Here is a 19,571-nt window from a genome sequence, read left to right as displayed (position 1 = left end):
TAATTGATCAATGGAGTTTCAAATAGCGTTAAATGTTATTTCATATTCTTCTTGTTTTTGTCCATTATTTAAGCAAATAACATTGTGATTGCGCTAATGACCATCTTACCATATTGTTATTTCATCTCTCTCTCTCTCCACTTAACATATGCTTTCTAATGTCAATTATAGTTGTTTTAATCATATTATCTTTATATCTATTAAAAGCCAAAATTGAGAGAAAATTCAATTAGATTGATCCCAAATTATATTTTAATTATGGATTAATTTTGTTTCATGTGTCCACTAAAGTTTTTTAATATCTGTGCGAAGTGGCTTAATGAGTTAAAAATAGTAAGAGTCTAATACTAATGAAATATTAAAATAAAAAATAAAAAAACCAATCAAATATCTATTGTAAGGACACGATTTGTAACGACCCATAATAATGTTGGGTTCGCATGTAAAAAGACGCAAACAATATCATTTATAGAGCATGGGTTTGAAAGGCTAGGCCTTGGTTACCAGACAGTGGATTTTTTGTGGTGTTCATACATAGTTAAATCATATTCGGTCTAGGAGTCTTTCTCCTGGAGGCGGGCTGGGAGACTCTAGTTTTTGACCATTTTTCCCAGCCCCTTCTTTGGTGCATTAACCTTCACATTATATAGCCCTTCTTGATTGATCTTAACCCTCCACTTGTTGATCAGGCAGGTGCCTACTTCTGTACCTGTCCCATCAGCTGCTTCACCCAGCTTTTTGTTAGTTACGCTAATCGAAACTACACTATTCAAGAGTCTTTTCCCATTAATACGGTCAGTACGTTTACGGGCGTATTTAATGCAGAGGTGACGTCTTCTTCGTGAGCCTTTTATATACTCTATTCCCATATGAGTCCTACTCTGCTCGCCTTCTCTTCTGAGGGTGCTCAGGAGGTTCCCTTAGACGATAAGCTGATCTTTCTCTTGAAGTCTTGGGAAGCCGAGGACAGGGAGATCCTCGGCCGTGAGTACGGGCAATTCGAACTTTCGCTGCTCGTCCTTGGCATATCCTATCCTCGGCACGAACACTGGGCCCTAATGAGAAGTGGGCCGGGTTGTGAGCTCTCTGGCCCCACATCTATTAAAAAAAATCAGCACAGTTTCTATCTTATTAAAAATTAGAATAAAAATGATTATAAGAAGTATTAAACTTAGGCAGGAATTTTAATATCAATCTAATTATGTTTATTTTTTCTATTAATTTAATCAATTATGTATATTTTTATGATTAAAAACATATATTTATTTTTAAATGTATTAATGTGTATGCATGGGTTACATGTTAGTGTGTGTATATATAGCTAAAGTTGAGAGAAAATCCAATTAAAGTTCTAAATTGGATTTCAATTGAGCTCTAATTTTGTGACATGTGTAGATTCAATTTCTTAATTTTGGTGAAGATATTTAATACTAATTTAAAAAATCTAGAACTTAATTTGTTATATTAAATGGAACACCACATTTAAGGAGAATTATTTCTTTTTTAAATATAAGAATTCTATAGCAATTTCTTAATATTGGGATTAATATTAAATATTTACTACTCATTGCAATAATCTAGGAGCCTTTTAATTTTATATTAAAAGTATTCTTACAAGGTATTTTTTTAAGAGTTAACAAAATATAATAGTATTGACCCTCAATAGTATATAACTTATGTAGGAACTAAATTATTAAAATTTTTAAAAAATGTCTATCTAATTATATATTTTTAAATATAGTCATGCATATGCACGAGATTACAAACTAATTAATTATAATAATGTGATATTGATATACTGGAACATGTTAGAATTATGTGGTAAATTTAATCATTCAATTGCGTAATTCTAACATTTCCCCTTGCATGTGGGTTCAAATGCACTTTTAATACATAAGGTCCAACATGTGAGTTTTTAACGGTACCAAAATAAGAAATCTAAAGTTTGACCCCTGCTCTATACAAAGGAAATGAACATTCAAGATGTGATGGTCAAAGCTTAAATTCAAGACTGATGGTTTTGTTAAATGCAAAGGAGAGAAGTTTGCTGGAAATTGAAGATATTCTGGACGTCATTGAAACATATGTAATGTTTTTCATTGTATTTCTTTCCATTCTATAACTAGAATATGTAATAAAGCTGCACAAAATCTAGTAGCAGCCATTGCAAAGTAGATATAGGCTCCTTCACATGGATTGGGGAATGACTTGATATTCCTCTGCCCATTGTAAACTCATATTTATCATAAATAAATACTATCCCCTTGGATTAAAAAAAAAATTATAATAAAATGATCATATTTAATTCTTAAGGTGTTATACATTAAGTTTTTCAATTAAATTGAAACACGTGATTAGTGATTGCATTAGCCAATGAACATATATAAACTTAGTTATCTTTTCTTAGTAAAACTTATAAATTCAATACTATTATATGTTTGAATTTAATTGAGGAATCTAATGAATTATATCTAAGTTTTAAGTAATAAATATAAAAATAATTTAGTATTGGCTTTATCTATTTCACTCTTTGACATTACATATAAAGTAAAGGTTCCCCCCTCCCCCCTCTTAATTATTTAACACTTTTGCAAGTGGTTATTTGATTGGGGTTTCATTTTCCTTTTAACTTATTAGATTATTTAACTACATACTGATTTTTAGAATTTAAAAAAATAAAAAATAAAAAAATAAAAAATAAAAAATAAAATAAAAAACACTTATGTAAGTTTACTAAGTTTACTATGGGTGAAAATGGTCCAAGCCAGTTGGTCTTTTGCATTTTTTAGATTGGACCGGTCACTTAAAACCTTGGACCAAACCTAATCGGACTGGTCACCAATCTTAGTCGGTCCTGGTTAGTCTAGTTTGGATTTCAATCTTGGGCTTCCAATTTTTGGGCTTTTGCCAAATAATTATGTATACGAAGGAGAGCGACCTTGTCTTGCTTGCACGTGGAAAAGCTTTCTATTACTAGATAATGCGACTCATTGAGCATATGGTGGCGCAATATTTTTTTATAAAGAGCCCGATGCATTTAGCCTTTCACTGTGCATTACATAACAACTCTCTTTTTTTTTTTTTTTTTTGGTGCTGAATATAACACAATCCTGTGGAAAAATAAAAGTCATATATCAACTGAAAAATAACTCATAGATCTTGTCATAAATCGTGTATCAATACCAAATAGTCCATCTGAAACCATTATAGAAGTCCTATCATAATTAAACTCATAATCAAGTGGTAGTCCACATTTACAAAATTCCTATGTATGTCATAATAAAAGTCCAAAATCAACCTAACATCCAAAATAAAAATTCATTTCTGTCGATAGATTTCTAATCTAACTAGCCAAGGCAACACAAATCAAACATCATCAGCTTCCATAGTTGTTTCCGATGCAATTTCTTACTTTGCAATTGTAAGTTCACCAAGTTCTAAAACAAAAAACACAAACAAAATTGTTTAACATAATAACTCAAATAAGCTCTAAAGAAATCAATTATACAAAATAAAAGAAAAAATCAATGCATACCTGCTTCAAGCTTTTAAAAATCCTCAACATCTTTTATTGCATTTTAAATGCTTATTGGAGTAGAAGAAGAATGAAGCCAATTTTTTTTTTTTTTTGCAGAAATGAGGCCCTTAATGAAGTAGGTGGAAAGCTGCAAAAAGCAATATACTTCTACTTTTGAGAGATAGTCTCGAATCCATGAAGGTTTATTCTTCTTTGAATCCACAAGTAGAGATAACCTAAAAAAAAAAAAATTTACATGTATTGTATTGAGCAAAAAGCAAGATCTCTTTTGTGAATTCAATTTTGAATTTTTGCTTCAGAATGATGAGTGAGTTATTGATAAAAGCATTGTACTTTGGTTCTCTCTTTTTCTAGATCGCTCGGCCTTTAGAGAGAGAAAAGTGAAGGGCAAAAAAAGAGAATGGGAGGGAAAAAGCGGAGGTTAAAAAAAAATATTTTGGCCCAAAAAGAAAACATTCCCATATCTCTTTAATGGGCTGATGCCCCACTGACCCAATTCTTTTGCGTCAACTTATTAATTCACGAAAATTCAATGGTGGCTTTGGGAATTTTTCTCAGGTTGTTCCTTAAGAAACATAAATTACGTAATCTAATAAAAATAAAAATTCATATATTGACCAAAAAAAAAAAAAACATGCAAATATATAAGTTTACAATTGCTTTCTACCAGTTTTCATATTTTGATATCGTTGCATGATAGTCTTATTATCAATGCTACAATCTACATCTCTTTCAATACACAATCAAACAATCATTCATCCACTAATCTCCCATTCGATTGCGCAGTTCATTCTTTATATATTTCATTGCTAAAAAACTTCTTTCTACTGTCACAGCAGTGATAGGAAGGGTCAAAACTAACTTCACAAGCAAATAGACTAATGGATAAGTCTCTCATGCTTCCTTGTGTTCTCTAACTTTTCAACAAGTTCACTAACTCCTTGAAGCTCTAAAAACAAGTCATTATTGTGCATATCAAAAATGTAATTCTGAAGTTAAGAGTCAAGTGCCAAGATATCTGTCCCAAGAAAATCAAATGGATAGAACTTTGCTAGACGTATCAACTTTTCCTTATCAAAAGCCACAAATGAATCACTTGGATTCAAGCAAGCCATACAAAGTAGCAAATTGATATTAGCCTCTGAAAAATGGTTGTTAAGCTCTTGAAGTTGCATATCTATGACTGTATAGAATAACTCAACATGATAATGACGTAAATTTCTATTCTGTTAGGTGTTGCGTCGCAGCCTCCCACTAAGTACAAATATTTCATCCATATTCAAGATAGGAATATCATGTGTGGTACAAAATGAAGACACTTTAGTCAATAAAGATATCAATTCATCTTTTCTCATCACTTACAATCATTGCTTAGACGGTTTAACAAGATCTATAGCATTTATTATATCTTGATTTTTTTTTTTTAATGCTATTGACAACTCATTTGTGACTCCTACAATGTTTTTCATCAAGTATAGAACAAAGACAAATTTAAAAGATAGAATTGACTTCATAATAAATTGAGCTTCAACTTTTTAGTTGGCGAGGTCATCTTCTTCAATAATCTCAAGTACATTAACAACAATAGAGAACATCAAAATCAAGTTGAGAATAGTTTCATAATTTGATTCCTAATGTGTATCACCAGGATGTTTAAGAGCTGTCTCTTGATTCAAAACTTGCCCGTTTTTATGTACACCATTTTCTAAATCTTCTTTAATTTAAGCAAATTGTGCATCTCGAATAGCATCTTGTCTCTTACAAGAGTCTCCAACAACAGTTACTAAATTACTAACCACATAAAAAAATTCAGCAACGTTAATGTGATTTTTAGCAATGACAACAAGTGTCAATTGAAGTTGATGAGCAAAACAATGGACATAAAATGCTGACTTATTCTCTTTCAAAATTAAAGTTTTGAGACCATTGATATCACCTTACATATTACTAGTCCCGTTATAACCTTACCCACGTAGTTTCGATAAACTCAAATTATGTTCACAAAGTAAACATTCAGTAGCATATTTGAGTGATAAAGCAGTGGTACTTGGTACATGTACAATACCAAGGAACTGCTCTATAATAATTCCTTTGTTATTCACATAATGAAGAACAAGAGCCATTTGCTCTTTCATTGAGATATCACATGACTCATCAACTAATATTAAAAAGAACCCATTGTCAAGATCCTTGATGATGGCTTTAGATGTTTCACGTGCAGTTGTATTTACAATGTATTTTTGAATATCATGGTGGGTAAACTTGCAATTTTTCGGAGTTTTTTGCAACACTTCATTGATAGATTCATTGTGACCCCCCAAAAATTGTAGAAGCTCAAGGAAATTTCCTTTATCATTTGAACTTTGAGATTCATCGTGACCATGAAAAGCTAATCCCCGACATAAGAGGAATCTTATGCAATCAACTATTGCATTTAATTGAACCTGATATTCAATTTTATCTTGATTTGATTGCTTAACCAAAACACTTTGAATGTGTTGCTTTTCCTTCATTAGATCTTTACTTTTCTTGACAGCTTGGTTATGAGCACTATTAACTCTTCCAACATGGGAATTTAACTTCTCTTTCTAATTCCAAAGTTTGAATCCCTTCGTTTTACAAAAGTCTCACCTCCTCCTTGCTTACCAACATCTTGCCCAAATAGGTAGCAATATAAACAAAATATTACATCCTTGTCTATATTAAATTCCAGCCACTTTCTATTTACATACCATTCGGAACTAAATTGACGGGGCTTTCCAGAAAAATATGATAGAGGGTAATCATCAAGGTTTTGGAAAATAGGTTGACAATGGCCTTTTTGTAAATAATATCCTCTTATTTCATCATGATTATTAGGATGATAAGATTATATCTTTTCTTGTAGCCCAAGATCTTAAGGAAGATTTTCTAAGTTAAAGTTAACACAAATTCACTTAGAAGATGAAGATGAATCTTGCACAGGAGATGAATCTTAGGTACGTGGTTTTCTTATCAAATATTTGTCTATAATTCTAGCAAAAGAATAAATAATAAACTATAAGTTCATTTGAAATATTAATAAAATTATTAATTATTGTTGTTTAGTTGTTTCATTAATTTGTTTGTCTTTTATAAACTATAATTTGTTATATTGTTGTTTCATTAATTATAAAATTATTAATTGTTGTTTAGCCTAACATAGTAACATAATTTAATTTGTTTGTCTTTTATAATGTATTTGTTAATTAAATTATTAATTATTGTTTATTAGTTGCTTCCCCCAATTAATTATTGGTTAATTAAATGATTGTTTATTAGTTGCACTACTGCATTAGCACACAGCCACACACCCCATGTGCATTTACCCCGGCCCATGCCCCTATCCACCCCCCTCCCCCCAATTTAACAGACAAGTCCCAATGCCCCATGGCCCCCAATCACAAGACTAGAGCCAATTAGATAAAGCCAGTTAATTGTATCTCACGATTCTCACCAAAAGACACCAACACCAACACTAAAAGACAATTAATTGTATCTCAACAACAGCAACAGCAACAGCAACAGCAATAGCAATAGCAACACCAACAGATAATGCCAAAAATAGGGGCAAATATTAATAAAGTTATAAATAAAACTAAGCAAAAGCAACATGCAATCACAGTGAGAAATAGAGAATCAGATAAAGTCTTAAAGAGAGAGAGAGAGAGTCTCATTTCATAATTTCATTTCACTTTCAATATTATTCAGAGAGAGAGAGAGAGAGAGAGACTGAGACAAAGATGAAATACCTTGAGGTTAAGGGCGCACCGGAGTAGGGAGGCGTGAGGCTGAGGGGCGGCGTCGACGGGCATTGGGCAGCATGTCGAGGTGAGGAAGACCGATCTCCGATCCGATGTGTTCTGCTGTTCTGGAGCTTGAGTTTGAGGCTCAATCTGGCAATCTCCTTCTCCAATCCATTGGTTTTGCAGACTGCCATTCTAGAGCTTTCAGTATATTGGGTTAGGTTTTTTCTTTAGGTTAGGTTTCTTTCTTTCTTTCAACATCTATTACTACTTGGTTGCACCATTCGTTGGTTTCTGATTTCAGTATATTGGGTTTTGGTTTGTTTGTTTGTTTTTTATTTTTTTTTTAAGAATCCGTGGGTTTTCTATCATCTGTAATCTGTTGGGTTTGCTTAACTTATTTTTTTTTTCTTTAGATTGGGTTTGCTTTACCGATTGATTTTGGGCTTTTTTTCCCTGGTGGGCTTGCTTTGTTACAAATTTTTTTTTTTTTTTTTGAGATTTTAGTTGAATTTTTTTTTGGGCTTTTTTTTTTTTTTTTTTTTTTTTTTTTTTTTTTTGCTAGGGGTCATTTGGTTTGCTGTGATGTTACATTACACCATAATATTATATTAATGTAATCTCAATATAAGAATACAACATTATATTATTTAGGAAAGTGATGAGACCACCATGCACCCTTGGTGCGGTGGTCACTTCATAAGTATAAATGCTTGTGAGGTGTGAGGGGTTTAGTCCGGGGTTTAAGTCTCCAGGAGGGAGTTTCACAAACATATATACTTAGATTAGACTAGAGTAGAAATTCTATTTTGTATAAAAAAGAAAAAGAAAAAGGAAAGTGATGAAATTAATGTGATGTGATATATTTTGTAATTTTAAATTATGGTAATGTTAAAAAAAATAAAATAAACTAAAAATATTAATGTCACATTATCTTAATGTGCATCACATTAAAGGCATATCATAACGAATCAAACGCCCCTTTTGTATATTTCAAAGTTCTTTTCTTACGGCATACTTTATAAATCACATATTGACGGGTTCAACTGATCTTTGAAGTCAATAATCAGCTTTTACAAGAAAACACATACAAGTTACAATAAATAGCATTGCTTAATCATAAATTATTATTAGCATGCTAAATTATTATTTAAGTTGTGTTAGTAATTAGTAAATAACCAACAGCCTTTTTGCCTAACGACAACTTTTCACTTTTATGGTGAATATATATCCAGCTCATGATGCCGGCATCTTCATCACTAAATCAAATAAATAAAAAACAAACAAACAAACTCCTACTATTTGGACCCAAAAAAAAAAAAAGAAAAAGAAGAAGAAGAAGAATACACATAAATTACTATGACTGATTATTCTTCACGTATCACATGGTCCTTATTCAACTAAAAAGTTCTTTATTCAATTCCTTAGTTTGGAATGAAGGATTGATTAGTCACAAATTAATATATATATATATATATATATATTTATATGGATTTACAGTGAAGGTTACGGGTACATTGAAAGGAAACTGTCCTGTATTTTCTTAATCAACTACTTCCCAATGAGAATTAGTGACTATTGAACATTGACATATTGAACACATACCAAAATTCATTCAAAGCAAAGACTAACCCGCCAAAGAGTAAGCAACTTAATTATATTGTAGGAGTAATTTCATTGTATCATTCCATGAAAGAGACCTAGAAAGAGTCCAGCTTAATTTTTGTTCTATAAATTGCGTGGAGTTTACAATATGAGAAAAGCATGGAAGATAGGAAGTAAAGGAAGAGATTAAGGAAAAGAAGTTGAGGGATTCCTGTCGCAGGAGAGATGGCCCAGGCTGAGTTATACAAGCAAAAGCTTAGTTAGAACCATCCCTTCTGTGACAAGAGTCCGCATTCAACTTCTTGTAAGCATTAGTACCACAAAGATGATGAGGAAGGGATTAAGGAAAAGAAGTTGAGGGATTCCTGTCGCAGGAGAGATGGCCCAGGCTGAGTTATACAAGCAAAAGCTTAGCTAGAACCATCCCTTCTGTGACAAGAGTCCCTTCAACTTCTTGTAAGCATTAGTACCACAAAGATGATGATAATTCATGTGAACTGAGGTTAAAAGTGGAGTTCCTGTCGCAGTAGAGATGGCACCTATAGTGCTTGAAATATAGTAATAGGCACCTTCTCTCTGCGATAGGATCTCCAACTCTGATCTCTATATGCCATGCCATGCCGGCCAACTTTGCATACGTGAATGTTTTGTTAATGGCTGATATCTCTTCTCTCTCTCTTATGCATGGTTCAGACATATTATGACCAGAGATGAAACAAAGGTGCATGTAAGATCTCCATCAATAATGTTAAATAATGTTATTTCATCTTCGACATGTTTTTGTCCATCATTTAACTAATATCATTGCAATTGCGCTGATTACCATCTTACCATAATTTTATTTCATCTTTTTTTTTTTTTTTTACTTAACATATTCTTTTTAAGTAATTTATAGCAGTTTTAAGCCGAAATTTTTTTTGGAGAATATTAGGAAGGATGAACCACCTCGTACCATACTGCGCAACAAATGGCAGACACCTCCCCCACAGATGATAAAAATGAACTTGGCCTTGAGTGTCTTTAAATAACACAATGCATAAGAAACATATATATGTAATGTCTTTCATTGTATTTATTTCCATTCTATAACTAGAATATGTAATAAATCTGTGTAAGCTCTAGCAGCCATTGCAAAGTATATATAGGGTTCGTTTGAATACAATTTATTTTTGTTGAAATTGAAGACTAAAAACACTATAGTAAAATAATTTTTTAATGTGTGAAATATTACTGTTCACTCTGTTTTTTACTGTTCATAAGCCTAAAATCACTGTTCATGGATAATGAACAATGATAGATGCACGTCCAGAAAAAAAAAAAAAAAAAAAAAAAAAAAAAAAAAAAAAAAAAAAAAAAAAAACGTGCGGCTTGAAAATGCAGACTTTAAAACTTTGGGTCCGTTTGGATTGAGCTTATTGTTGCTGAAACTGAAAACTGAAAATTGAAAACACTGTAGCAAATAAGTAGGAAAACTCGTGTGATAAATTTAGCTGAAAGTACTATAGCGCTGCTGAAATTACTGTAGCATATAAATACCAAAATTTTACTCTGATTTTCTTTTCCACTCCTCACCGTACCCTAGCTAAGCCTCTGAAGTGGAGAGTTCCACGCCCATCCGAGATTGATGAAGGAAGACCTACATCGGTCCGACGCCGGCGAAGAGCCCAGGTGAGAAATCCATCTATCGGAAGACAACACTAGTCCGACGCCGGCATCTTCTCTTCCTTCCAGAAACCCATTTCCCCCTTTTCCCTCCGTCCCTCGAGCTCCGACCCATGACACATCTCTTCCCATAAATATATGGGAATGTAAATTTTTCGATTAGCAAGATTTTTGGTTTTATCTGCAAATGGATGTCATATTACCCAGTACTGAAGGTAATTTTTTCCCCTTTCCAATCGATTTTTAAAATTCCATAAATGTTGCTCGGTTTTTTTTTTTTTTTTTAATTTATATTTTTTCCCAGTGATAATATCCATTGGTTTTGTCTTTTGCAGTGCCCATAATTTAATTGTTTCAGTTAACCATTGAAAGTGTTCAGAAGGCTGGCAATGGTTGCTCAGAAAATGTAATGTTTCTTTCAATCTCTCTGTTTCGTTTGACAATGTTTTTCTTTTAATTTTATTTTTGACATATACTGTGATCCCAAATATTCTCAACAAAGATGTTAGAATTGTGAATGCCCTCTCTTTATCTGATTTTCAATTGTGGTGTTCTTCATTCTGTGCTTCAAATGAAGAAGAGTTTTGCACTTTGATAAAAATGCACTTTCCAAGTAACAGGGCATTACCCGACTTTTGTTGAGTGACTTTAGCATTTAAATATTTTAAAGACATTTATCATATGCAATTTCGTGAATTATTATTTTTAATATTTTCTAGATGATCTTTCTCCTTTGATTAGGGATTGTGGATTGCTAGAATAATCTGATAGAGCTGAGTCCTGGCCATATTGGTTTTTTAGAGCTAGAGGTTTTATACCTGAAATGTGTGGACTGGAGTGTGAAATCTGTGAAATCTGAGTCCTTTTCATTTCCTGAATGTAGTTGCAAATGAAGGCAGATTCATTCATACTTTCATTATGGAAAAGTTTGCCATTATAAAATTCGTAACCTAAGGTAATACTGGATTGATAGCATCCTATATTATTCTTAAATATCCTGCTTTTGAAGATGATACGATTTTATATGTGGATTACTGGATTGTTATTATGTGCTTTGGGTTAAAGTAATACTGGATTGTTGGTTATGAATTTTATTGAGATGAGCAAAGCTTGCAGTCAGTTACTTACTTAGCCCATGTGCATAAATTAGTTAAAGACGTGTTCAAATAAGTGCAGGAAATTGGTGCTTTGTCTTATGGTTTTCCTGATGGTTTTTCTTGGACATCAGTGTGAATTTGCTCGATATATTATTATATATTTTGATAGTTTTTGATTACATTCAGCCCCCGAGATAAAAAGACCACACTCACACCAAGCCAAGGTTTGATTAGAGAAACACAGAGAGAGAAAGAGAACAGGTTTTTCAAATTCTTCAAAGTCCAAGGTGAGTCCTCCTCTCTCCCCACTTTCCACCTCCAAAAACCCTAATTTTCCCAGCTCCAATAACTTCTTTTTTCAGATCTTCATCTACATATAGAATTTTTTATGTATCCATTTTTGTATATGTACTCACACACATGCATCAGTTCTTTTTGTTTATCTTGTATGCTATAGATGTTGGGTTTTGTTGGTGGGTTTTGATAATTTGTTTAATTAGGGGGAAAATGATTCAAGAAGAAATGGGAAATTCAGTAGCATTTGAAGATTACAAGTTTCTTTATCACCTCAATTACTGGTTTCTTATTTGTTATGTGGGTTAACTTGTTACAGTACTTCTCTGCAAAGCTAAAATGGTGAAAAGTTGAGAGCTTTGAAGTTTGATGAGTCGATGCATGAGAGTGATTAGCTTCTACCTAGCGATTGAAGAAGAGATCATCTTACTTTTCGAGATGATGTATATTTCCTATGTTTGTTAATTAATATGTTGAATTAATAAAAGGCAATAGTTGTGCTCTGTGCAGTTCTACTTTTTTGCCTTATAATAATATTTTTTTGATAATATTGTGCAGTTCTACTTTTTTTGCCCTTTAATAATCTCTGTTGACAATATTGTATTAATAAATGCGCATAAAAATTTTCTTCTGTGGATCAAAAAAGTGATCTTTGGGCTAAATATGCGTGAAGTTTTTTATTGATTGAAGTTTTCTGTTGTTATCTGCAGTGTCTTTGCTTCAGCCTTCTCCGATTTTCGAAGAAAGTTGTTTGATTTGAATGTTGATGACAAATATTTGTGGGCACAAGCTTTGACCGGTTTGCAAACTAGCATTAATAGCGAAATTAGAAATTTATATTCAACTGGAAGATTTACAGTTTTGAAAGAGCTCGAAGCAGTTAATACAAGTGTAAAGAAATTGTATCCCATGATCCAAGATGGTGTGGACTTTTAGAGGGACTAGATCTTCGTACAAACCAATATGATGGCTTTTTTCATGTAGTTTTAATTGGGCGTGATGCTTTGCTCTATAATGTTAGACAGAGTAGTAGTGTCTCTGACCCAAAGCTAGGTTGCAAAGTAGTAGAAAGAGTACAATCTTAATTATTGGGGATAGCTAAAATTTGTTTAGGGCTTCATGTAGATTCTTTTGTATTTGATATTATTCTATTGATTCGTTTCTATTTGATATTATTCTGCCTGAATGGCTTTTTTTTAAATCAAGTTTCCTGATTAATGTCATTTATTTGGAATATTTTACAATCTATTTGAACACGTTGTGTATTTGTTTTTGCCTTTATATTATGCAAATTTATTTTAAAACTCATTGGAAATCTGTTTTGAGTGTGAACTTCATCTTTTCACACTAACGTATCAGAAAGAGTACAATGCGAGCACTGTAGTACGAAAGTGATAATTGGTCTTATTTCTACTTGTGAAAAATACATAGTCGATGCCAACAACAAAACACTTTTTGTGTGAATTTGGATAAACTATCAAGTGTCCTGAAAGTTTCTAAGATACAGATTTAACACTTGATCCTTATGATTCATAACAAAACAAATCCACGAACTCAAAAAACCATCAGTTATGATCCCCACAAAAGTCATTTATCGTCCGCACATATCGATCTTGTGATACGCATACGAACCTGTTTCATCTAAGGTTCGTCCAAGATTGAGATTGTTTCTGCCATGGCATCGTAATGACCTGTCTCACTACCAAATGATGTGGCCTCTGTAGATCCTGAACATTCAGCATCATTGTTTATCTCATGTGTTCTAACGAGATTGTGAAGAACCATTGTAGCAACAATGACCAAGTTTTGAGTGTGCATCTTAAAAGGTGGCATATGTCTCAAAATTCTCCATTTATTCTTCCAAACTCCAAAAGTTCGTTCTATGACCGAACGGAGTGATGAATGGAGATAATTAAACATCTCCTCTAGACGATGCAACACTTCAGAAGGCTGAAATTCTCCAATGTGGTACCTCTCCCCCTTATATGGTGCAAGGAACCCTTTCCTCATAGGGTATCCTGAATCAACCAAATAATACTTCCCTGCAAATGAAAACGTTTATTACATTAGTATTTTCACTACATTAATACATACTTTAATACTGTAATTAAACTGAATATTTACAAACCAGCTGGAGCGTTCGGAAAGTTGTAACTCTCATTATTGACGCAGCTGTAAAAAATCCTCGTGTCATGCGCCGATCCTTCCCATCCAACACATGCGAATGTGAACTTCATATCAAAGTCACATGCGCACATGCAATTTGTTGTGGTGATCCCCTTCCTGCCATAGTATGGGAGCTGGTCCTTAACATCAATGACCACGGGGACATGGACCCCATCAATTGCACCAATGCAACCCTAATCATTGGGACAAAAATACCATGTGAAATAAAATACGTAGTATGACCATAAAGATAATTTAACTTAAATCAAGTGAAGATACTAAATTCACAAAATACCTTAAAATGTGGCCAATATCGATCTGAATGTTGAATATGTTCTGGCACGTCCCGAAATGTATGATCAGCAGGTTGGATAATGTCCCGTGCCATAACAGTGGCTAATAATGTAACTACCGTGCCCATGTGTCAATGCACTGTCTCACCCGAGTGCTGAAATCTTTCCTGCACCATTCTGTTACCCTCACCATGACCAAGTATCATCAATGTCATTGCCAGAGACTCTTCCACACAAACACCTCTGGTACCGTAATATCCATACTAGCGCAGTGTATTACACAATTGTCTAAACACATAGCTTGACATTCTAAAATTTCTTCGACATTTCTTCTCATGTCCAGTTAAAATATATTGTACCCATTCTAAGCCAGTTTGTATATTCGTATGCAATGGTACTTTAGTCATATAGGTATTCACGTAAGCTAGACATGCACACCCGACTAGATATGCTGCGAGTACAATGCGTCACTAAGATCGAAGTCTGCGTCGCTGCATATGTTACCGACTTTAATTGCATGTACATTTATTCATGTGATACTATAATATGTAGCCTAAAAACAAGTTGTTAAATTTTATTGGAACTCAAACTGGTACTAGGCTCAAACTATGGTCGTACCAATAAATTAACAATCCTAAGCATATGCTTTCACGATTTCATCCAATATTTCTAAAAATTATAGATTCACATCTACAAGGGAAAGTATAGAAACTCACTTGTGCTGGGAATCAAATGAGTCGTTTAGCAAATCCATCCTTTTTGTATACCTTGAGACTGCTTTATAGATATTGAACAATGATCCAAAAGATATCGAGCTTACAATTCAGAGCCTTGAAATACAGATGATATCTAATGCTATACAACCAATAAAAAATAATAATCAGAAAATAGTCTAAGCAATAACAATAAAACATTCAAGGTAGACATCAATATATATATATATATATATATATTTAATGTATTTATATTTTATTTGACCAAAGCACATCCATGACCATGTGATATATTAGCTGAACATTGTCCTTTTTTTTTCTTTTCTTTTTTTTGGAATTATGAGTCAAGTAAATGTGACTTTTTTACAAGTGGAGAATGGGTCATTATTCAATCAAATGATCCAGGTGATATAGCTAAAAGGGAGCAAGGAAGATTCCATCAGTGATGACATTGATGATGAAGGACCATGCTCCCATAAGTAGAAGTTTCTAAAAATGAACTGGTTAATATTTGGCCAACCAAACAAAACCACCTCAAGCTGAATGTTGCAACTAATATAACTTTCTGTAGAAAACATGGTCATTGAGAAAACAAAGGATGTAAAAAACAAACTTACTTTAAAATACACCTCAATAGAAAGGTTGTCAAAACACTAATTACACAAAAAGGTATGAAATTGGGCTAACTCATATGACTAGCCATTGGAGTTATGGGGACATTTCAAAAGTTACAAACTCTAACAATGAGCATGCTCTTCTGGACAAAATTTTAAGATGACTACCATTAAACCAAAAAACAAATTGTGGCATAATAACTCCTAACTTCTACTGTTTCAATCCCACTATGGTTAACCTAGCACCAACACTACTTCATGCCACATCTAAGCAGTAAACTACTCATGCCACCACAAGCATCTGCCTTCAATCTTAAAAATATTACTTACCCAAAAACTACTCATGCCACAAGGCCATATCCTAACAAAGCTAGGCTCTTCCTCTCCTCTCCCAACAGCTTACTAGAAAACCACCATTTCAAACCATAGGTAGCTCCCAATGCCTAGTATGCCCACTCTTATCAATTGAAGGGGGTCCCCTAATCCACCTCATGTACAGAGGCTGTGTACACAAAGTACCCTACTCTTGTAACTTTGGCCAATTGCTCCAATATCTAGGGAAGGCTATAGAACTTTTTCCTTTTTCAAAGGAAAATAAAAATAAATATTGAGAGAAAGATACAAGGGATTGGGTAGAGATCTCCAAAAGAGAAAAGGTAGATAAAAGACAAACCAAAAAAGAGAAAAACACAATGAACAAACAAACAACTAGATGACCAAAATCAAAACAAAGAACATATCAAAAAGAGGGGAAAACTTAGGCAAGCCTTATTCCTAAAAATTTATAAAAATGAGAAGTTGATTGAGCACCTATAATAGCCAAATAATCAGCCTACTCAGTAACTGATAGGGGAATCCACCCCAACGACCTATGGAGCTAGAATCATGTGAGTAAACCTCCACCACCACCTTACTGTGGTTCTGCTTATTAACCCACACAGTGACATCATTGCCATATAGGTTGGTACCATTTTATTCATCAAGCACAAAACAAGCCTTGTTATACTGCAATTTTGCTTCCCAATGATCCTAACTCATTGTCCAGAAAGGGAAAAAAAAGGTTCATGCGGGTTCACACAAAAGAGAGAGAAAGAAAATTAAAGTGATAAAATCCCAAACATACTCTAAAATCAAATTTAGATGCTTTATTTTTTTTTATTTTTTCACATTGCATAAAACTCTAAAAGGCCCGGCACTTTCCTTTTCTATAGTGTCGGCTCAAAACATTCTCTATTTGGTTTCTTTGACAGGTAAGCAAATATTAAACAGTTAAGCAGGCAGCAATACAGAACCAGCAAACATTCTCAAAAGCCACTCCACAAATTTCATGAAATAAATAATCTTTGATTTAAAAAATAAAAAAAATATGCAGGCAGCAATACAGATTCAGCAATACAGAACCAGCAATGCAGGCAGCAATATGCAGGCATCTCAAAAAATATGCAGACCAACAGATGTACGAAATCACACAGGGCAGCTCTTATTACCAAAACTGTGAAATGGCTCATTTTCTCCATTAATATAAAACTTGCGTCTAGCAAAGTCAACCATCCATCACAAACTCCAGTTACTAGCAAGAGAAGGGCTGAATTCTAAAATATTAAATGCAAAATTCAGATAAAAGAAGCATTGGACAAACATATATAAATATAGCTCAAACACATAGGAATGATGAACATTGTCTTACATACACACTCATAACAAGCATTAGTTCCTACCAATAAAAAAGAAAGAAATATAATAGTGCAATAGATACAACACTGAAAGTTTGATTACTACACCAAGCCTACACAACCCTATCGAGACAATCTATTGTTCCTTCACGAAAAATGATAATCAGGGTGCCTTTGGTACTCTTTTTCTAGCCACTTTAGCTGGATATCCTTGTTATCGGAAAGTGCTGCAAACATGTGTCTACCCGGCTCTTTTTCCATGAAGTAGATAGTGCTGAACAAATGAAGGTAATGACTTGAGTACACCCCAGGAAGACTCAACACCATGTCCAGAATTTCTTTAACCTGAGCCGTTGCTGTGGGAGCAGATGGTGTACGGGCATTTAGACTAGATCTTTTAACAATAACATTTGAGATACTCTTCAAAGAGTTCGACATCTCTTGCGCGGTTGAACGCCTTTTTTTTGGTTTCTTGGAAATTGGCTTGAAGATGTGGACACTGGTTGCTAGGCCATTCCCCTTATTCACTGCTGGTCCTACCCTCGACGATGATGGACCTTCAACCTCCATTGCGTCAACATTCACAACGGGTTCACATTGGGGGTCAACAAATTCTATGCTATTACCGGAGTCCCCAGACCCTTCGGTGGTTTCCGTTGGTATTGGACCACTCGTGCAGAATGCATTTTTTCCCGTTGCAGCCGTGCCTCTAAACATGATGTTCAGAAGGTCACGATTAGGCAAACCATTCGTTTTCAAGGTTTTTGCATCGGGACATGCCTACATGTGGACAACCAGTAGTTAGAACATAAGAATATAGTTTTAGACACTAAATTTTTTCACAATTATGTATTGATCAAAACTAACTGCAATCTTTCGATTCCACCACTCATCAGGTGCGTCAAACATCCCAGTTACAGGATCATAACCCAACCCGGTCTCATTCTCCAAACACTTGTTATAAATCTTCCACCTTTTTCTCAAATGATCCCATTTGTTTTTAATCTGCAGCCAAGTCACTACTTTTTCAATCTCACCCAACTGCCGAATCACTTCACTTTGGCCAATTTTGGACAAAAATCCAGTAGGCTTCCTTTGGCCCGCCATGACTTGAACAGCACAAAACCGACAAAAAGCCTCTAGTTCCTTAGGGTCTTTCCAGTCAGTTCTTTCATCATTACTATCACCCTCCATTGATTTCTTCTGCTTAACCATTTTTCCTACAACTCCCTTCTATACTCATTGAGGCATTTAAACCAACAGTTTGGGTGCATTTTAGAATCAGTTAGGCAAAGTAACAGAAATGGTGTATCCAAATGCAAAGTAAACTCATATGAAAAATGCAAAGTAAACAATGGTATATCCAAATACAACAGAGGCACTAAGAGAAATAATGGTATTAGACAAAGGATCAATAAACCCACACTAGTGTCATGGAAAACAGAACAGAAGATCAACAAAAAAAATCTTATTCCACCCTTATATGATTAGTAGGGAAAAAGTCTACAAACTGTTATTAAGAAGAATTTTACAAATTTTGAACTTTGATTTGACTATAATTAAGAAAATCAAATATATATTTCGTAATTATGATGCAATAATATGATAGAACCACACAGAGCAGTTGAATACGAAAACCACACACAAACGGTTAAACCCAAAAAACCACAAATTGATGAAGCATTGGACAACTACCTTCTATACTCATTAAGGCATTTAAACAAACAGTTTGGGTGCATTCAGTTAGGCAAAGTAATAGAAATGGTGGATCCAAATGCAAAATAAACTCATCTGAAAAATGCAAAGTAAACAATGGTATATCCAACAGAGGCACTAAGTGAGCGTTTTGGTATTAGACAAAGGATCAATAAACCCACACTAGTGTCATGGAAAACACAACAGAGAACACACAGAAGTTGAATACAAAAACCACACACAAACGGTTAAACCCAAAAAAACACAAATTGATGAAGCTTCATGGAAAACAACATACCCGTGAATGCAGAGATGGGGAGTGGCGGCGACGATGACCCTAGCGGAGAGAAGGTGAGCTCGAGCGTTTGTTGAATAGAGGGGATCTTTTCTTTTGGTTCTACCTACTGGGTTTGCAGTAATCAATTGCTATGCTCTGTTTTGACCCAAAGCTGGTTGG

At 33.9% G+C, this 19,571-nt stretch overlaps 2 protein-coding genes and 2 long non-coding RNA genes across 4 annotated transcripts; 2 read left to right on the top strand and 2 right to left on the bottom strand.

Moving 5' to 3' along the window:
* Positions 1-4,533: 4,533 nt before the first annotated feature.
* On the bottom strand, positions 4,534-7,496 carry LOC115971857. The gene is made up of 3 exons (XM_031091940.1): positions 7,328-7,496; positions 5,604-5,927; positions 4,534-4,721 (listed from the first exon to the last, which is right to left on the bottom strand). The coding sequence occupies exons 1-3, from the start codon at positions 7,494-7,496 to the stop codon at positions 4,534-4,536; spliced, it is 681 nt and encodes a 226-aa protein (XP_030947800.1).
* Positions 7,497-10,397: 2,901 nt separating this feature from the next.
* On the top strand, positions 10,398-10,969 carry LOC115976794. The gene is made up of 2 exons (XR_004088389.1): positions 10,398-10,784; positions 10,905-10,969. It is a non-coding gene; the product is annotated as an uncharacterized LOC115976794 (long non-coding RNA).
* Positions 10,970-11,507: 538 nt separating this feature from the next.
* Positions 11,508-12,475, top strand: LOC115976795. Its single transcript, XR_004088390.1, has 2 exons — positions 11,508-11,953; positions 12,280-12,475. It is a non-coding gene; the product is annotated as an uncharacterized LOC115976795 (long non-coding RNA).
* A 4,822-nt stretch (positions 12,476-17,297) lies between these two features.
* On the bottom strand, positions 17,298-19,059 carry LOC115978329 (L10-interacting MYB domain-containing protein-like). Its single transcript, XM_031100350.1, has 2 exons — positions 18,287-19,059; positions 17,298-18,199 (listed from the first exon to the last, which is right to left on the bottom strand). The coding sequence occupies exons 1-2, from the start codon at positions 18,632-18,634 to the stop codon at positions 17,567-17,569; spliced, it is 981 nt and encodes a 326-aa protein (XP_030956210.1). The 5' UTR covers positions 18,635-19,059; the 3' UTR covers positions 17,298-17,566.
* Between the last annotated feature and the right edge of the window lie 512 nt (positions 19,060-19,571).

This window comes from Quercus lobata, chromosome 2 (assembly GCF_001633185.2).
Source record: "Quercus lobata isolate SW786 chromosome 2, ValleyOak3.0 Primary Assembly, whole genome shotgun sequence".
NCBI classification, from domain to species: Eukaryota; Viridiplantae; Streptophyta; class Magnoliopsida; order Fagales; family Fagaceae; genus Quercus; species Quercus lobata.
Note: the sequence above shows the minus strand (reverse complement) of the source record. Positions and strands in the feature narration are given on the sequence as shown.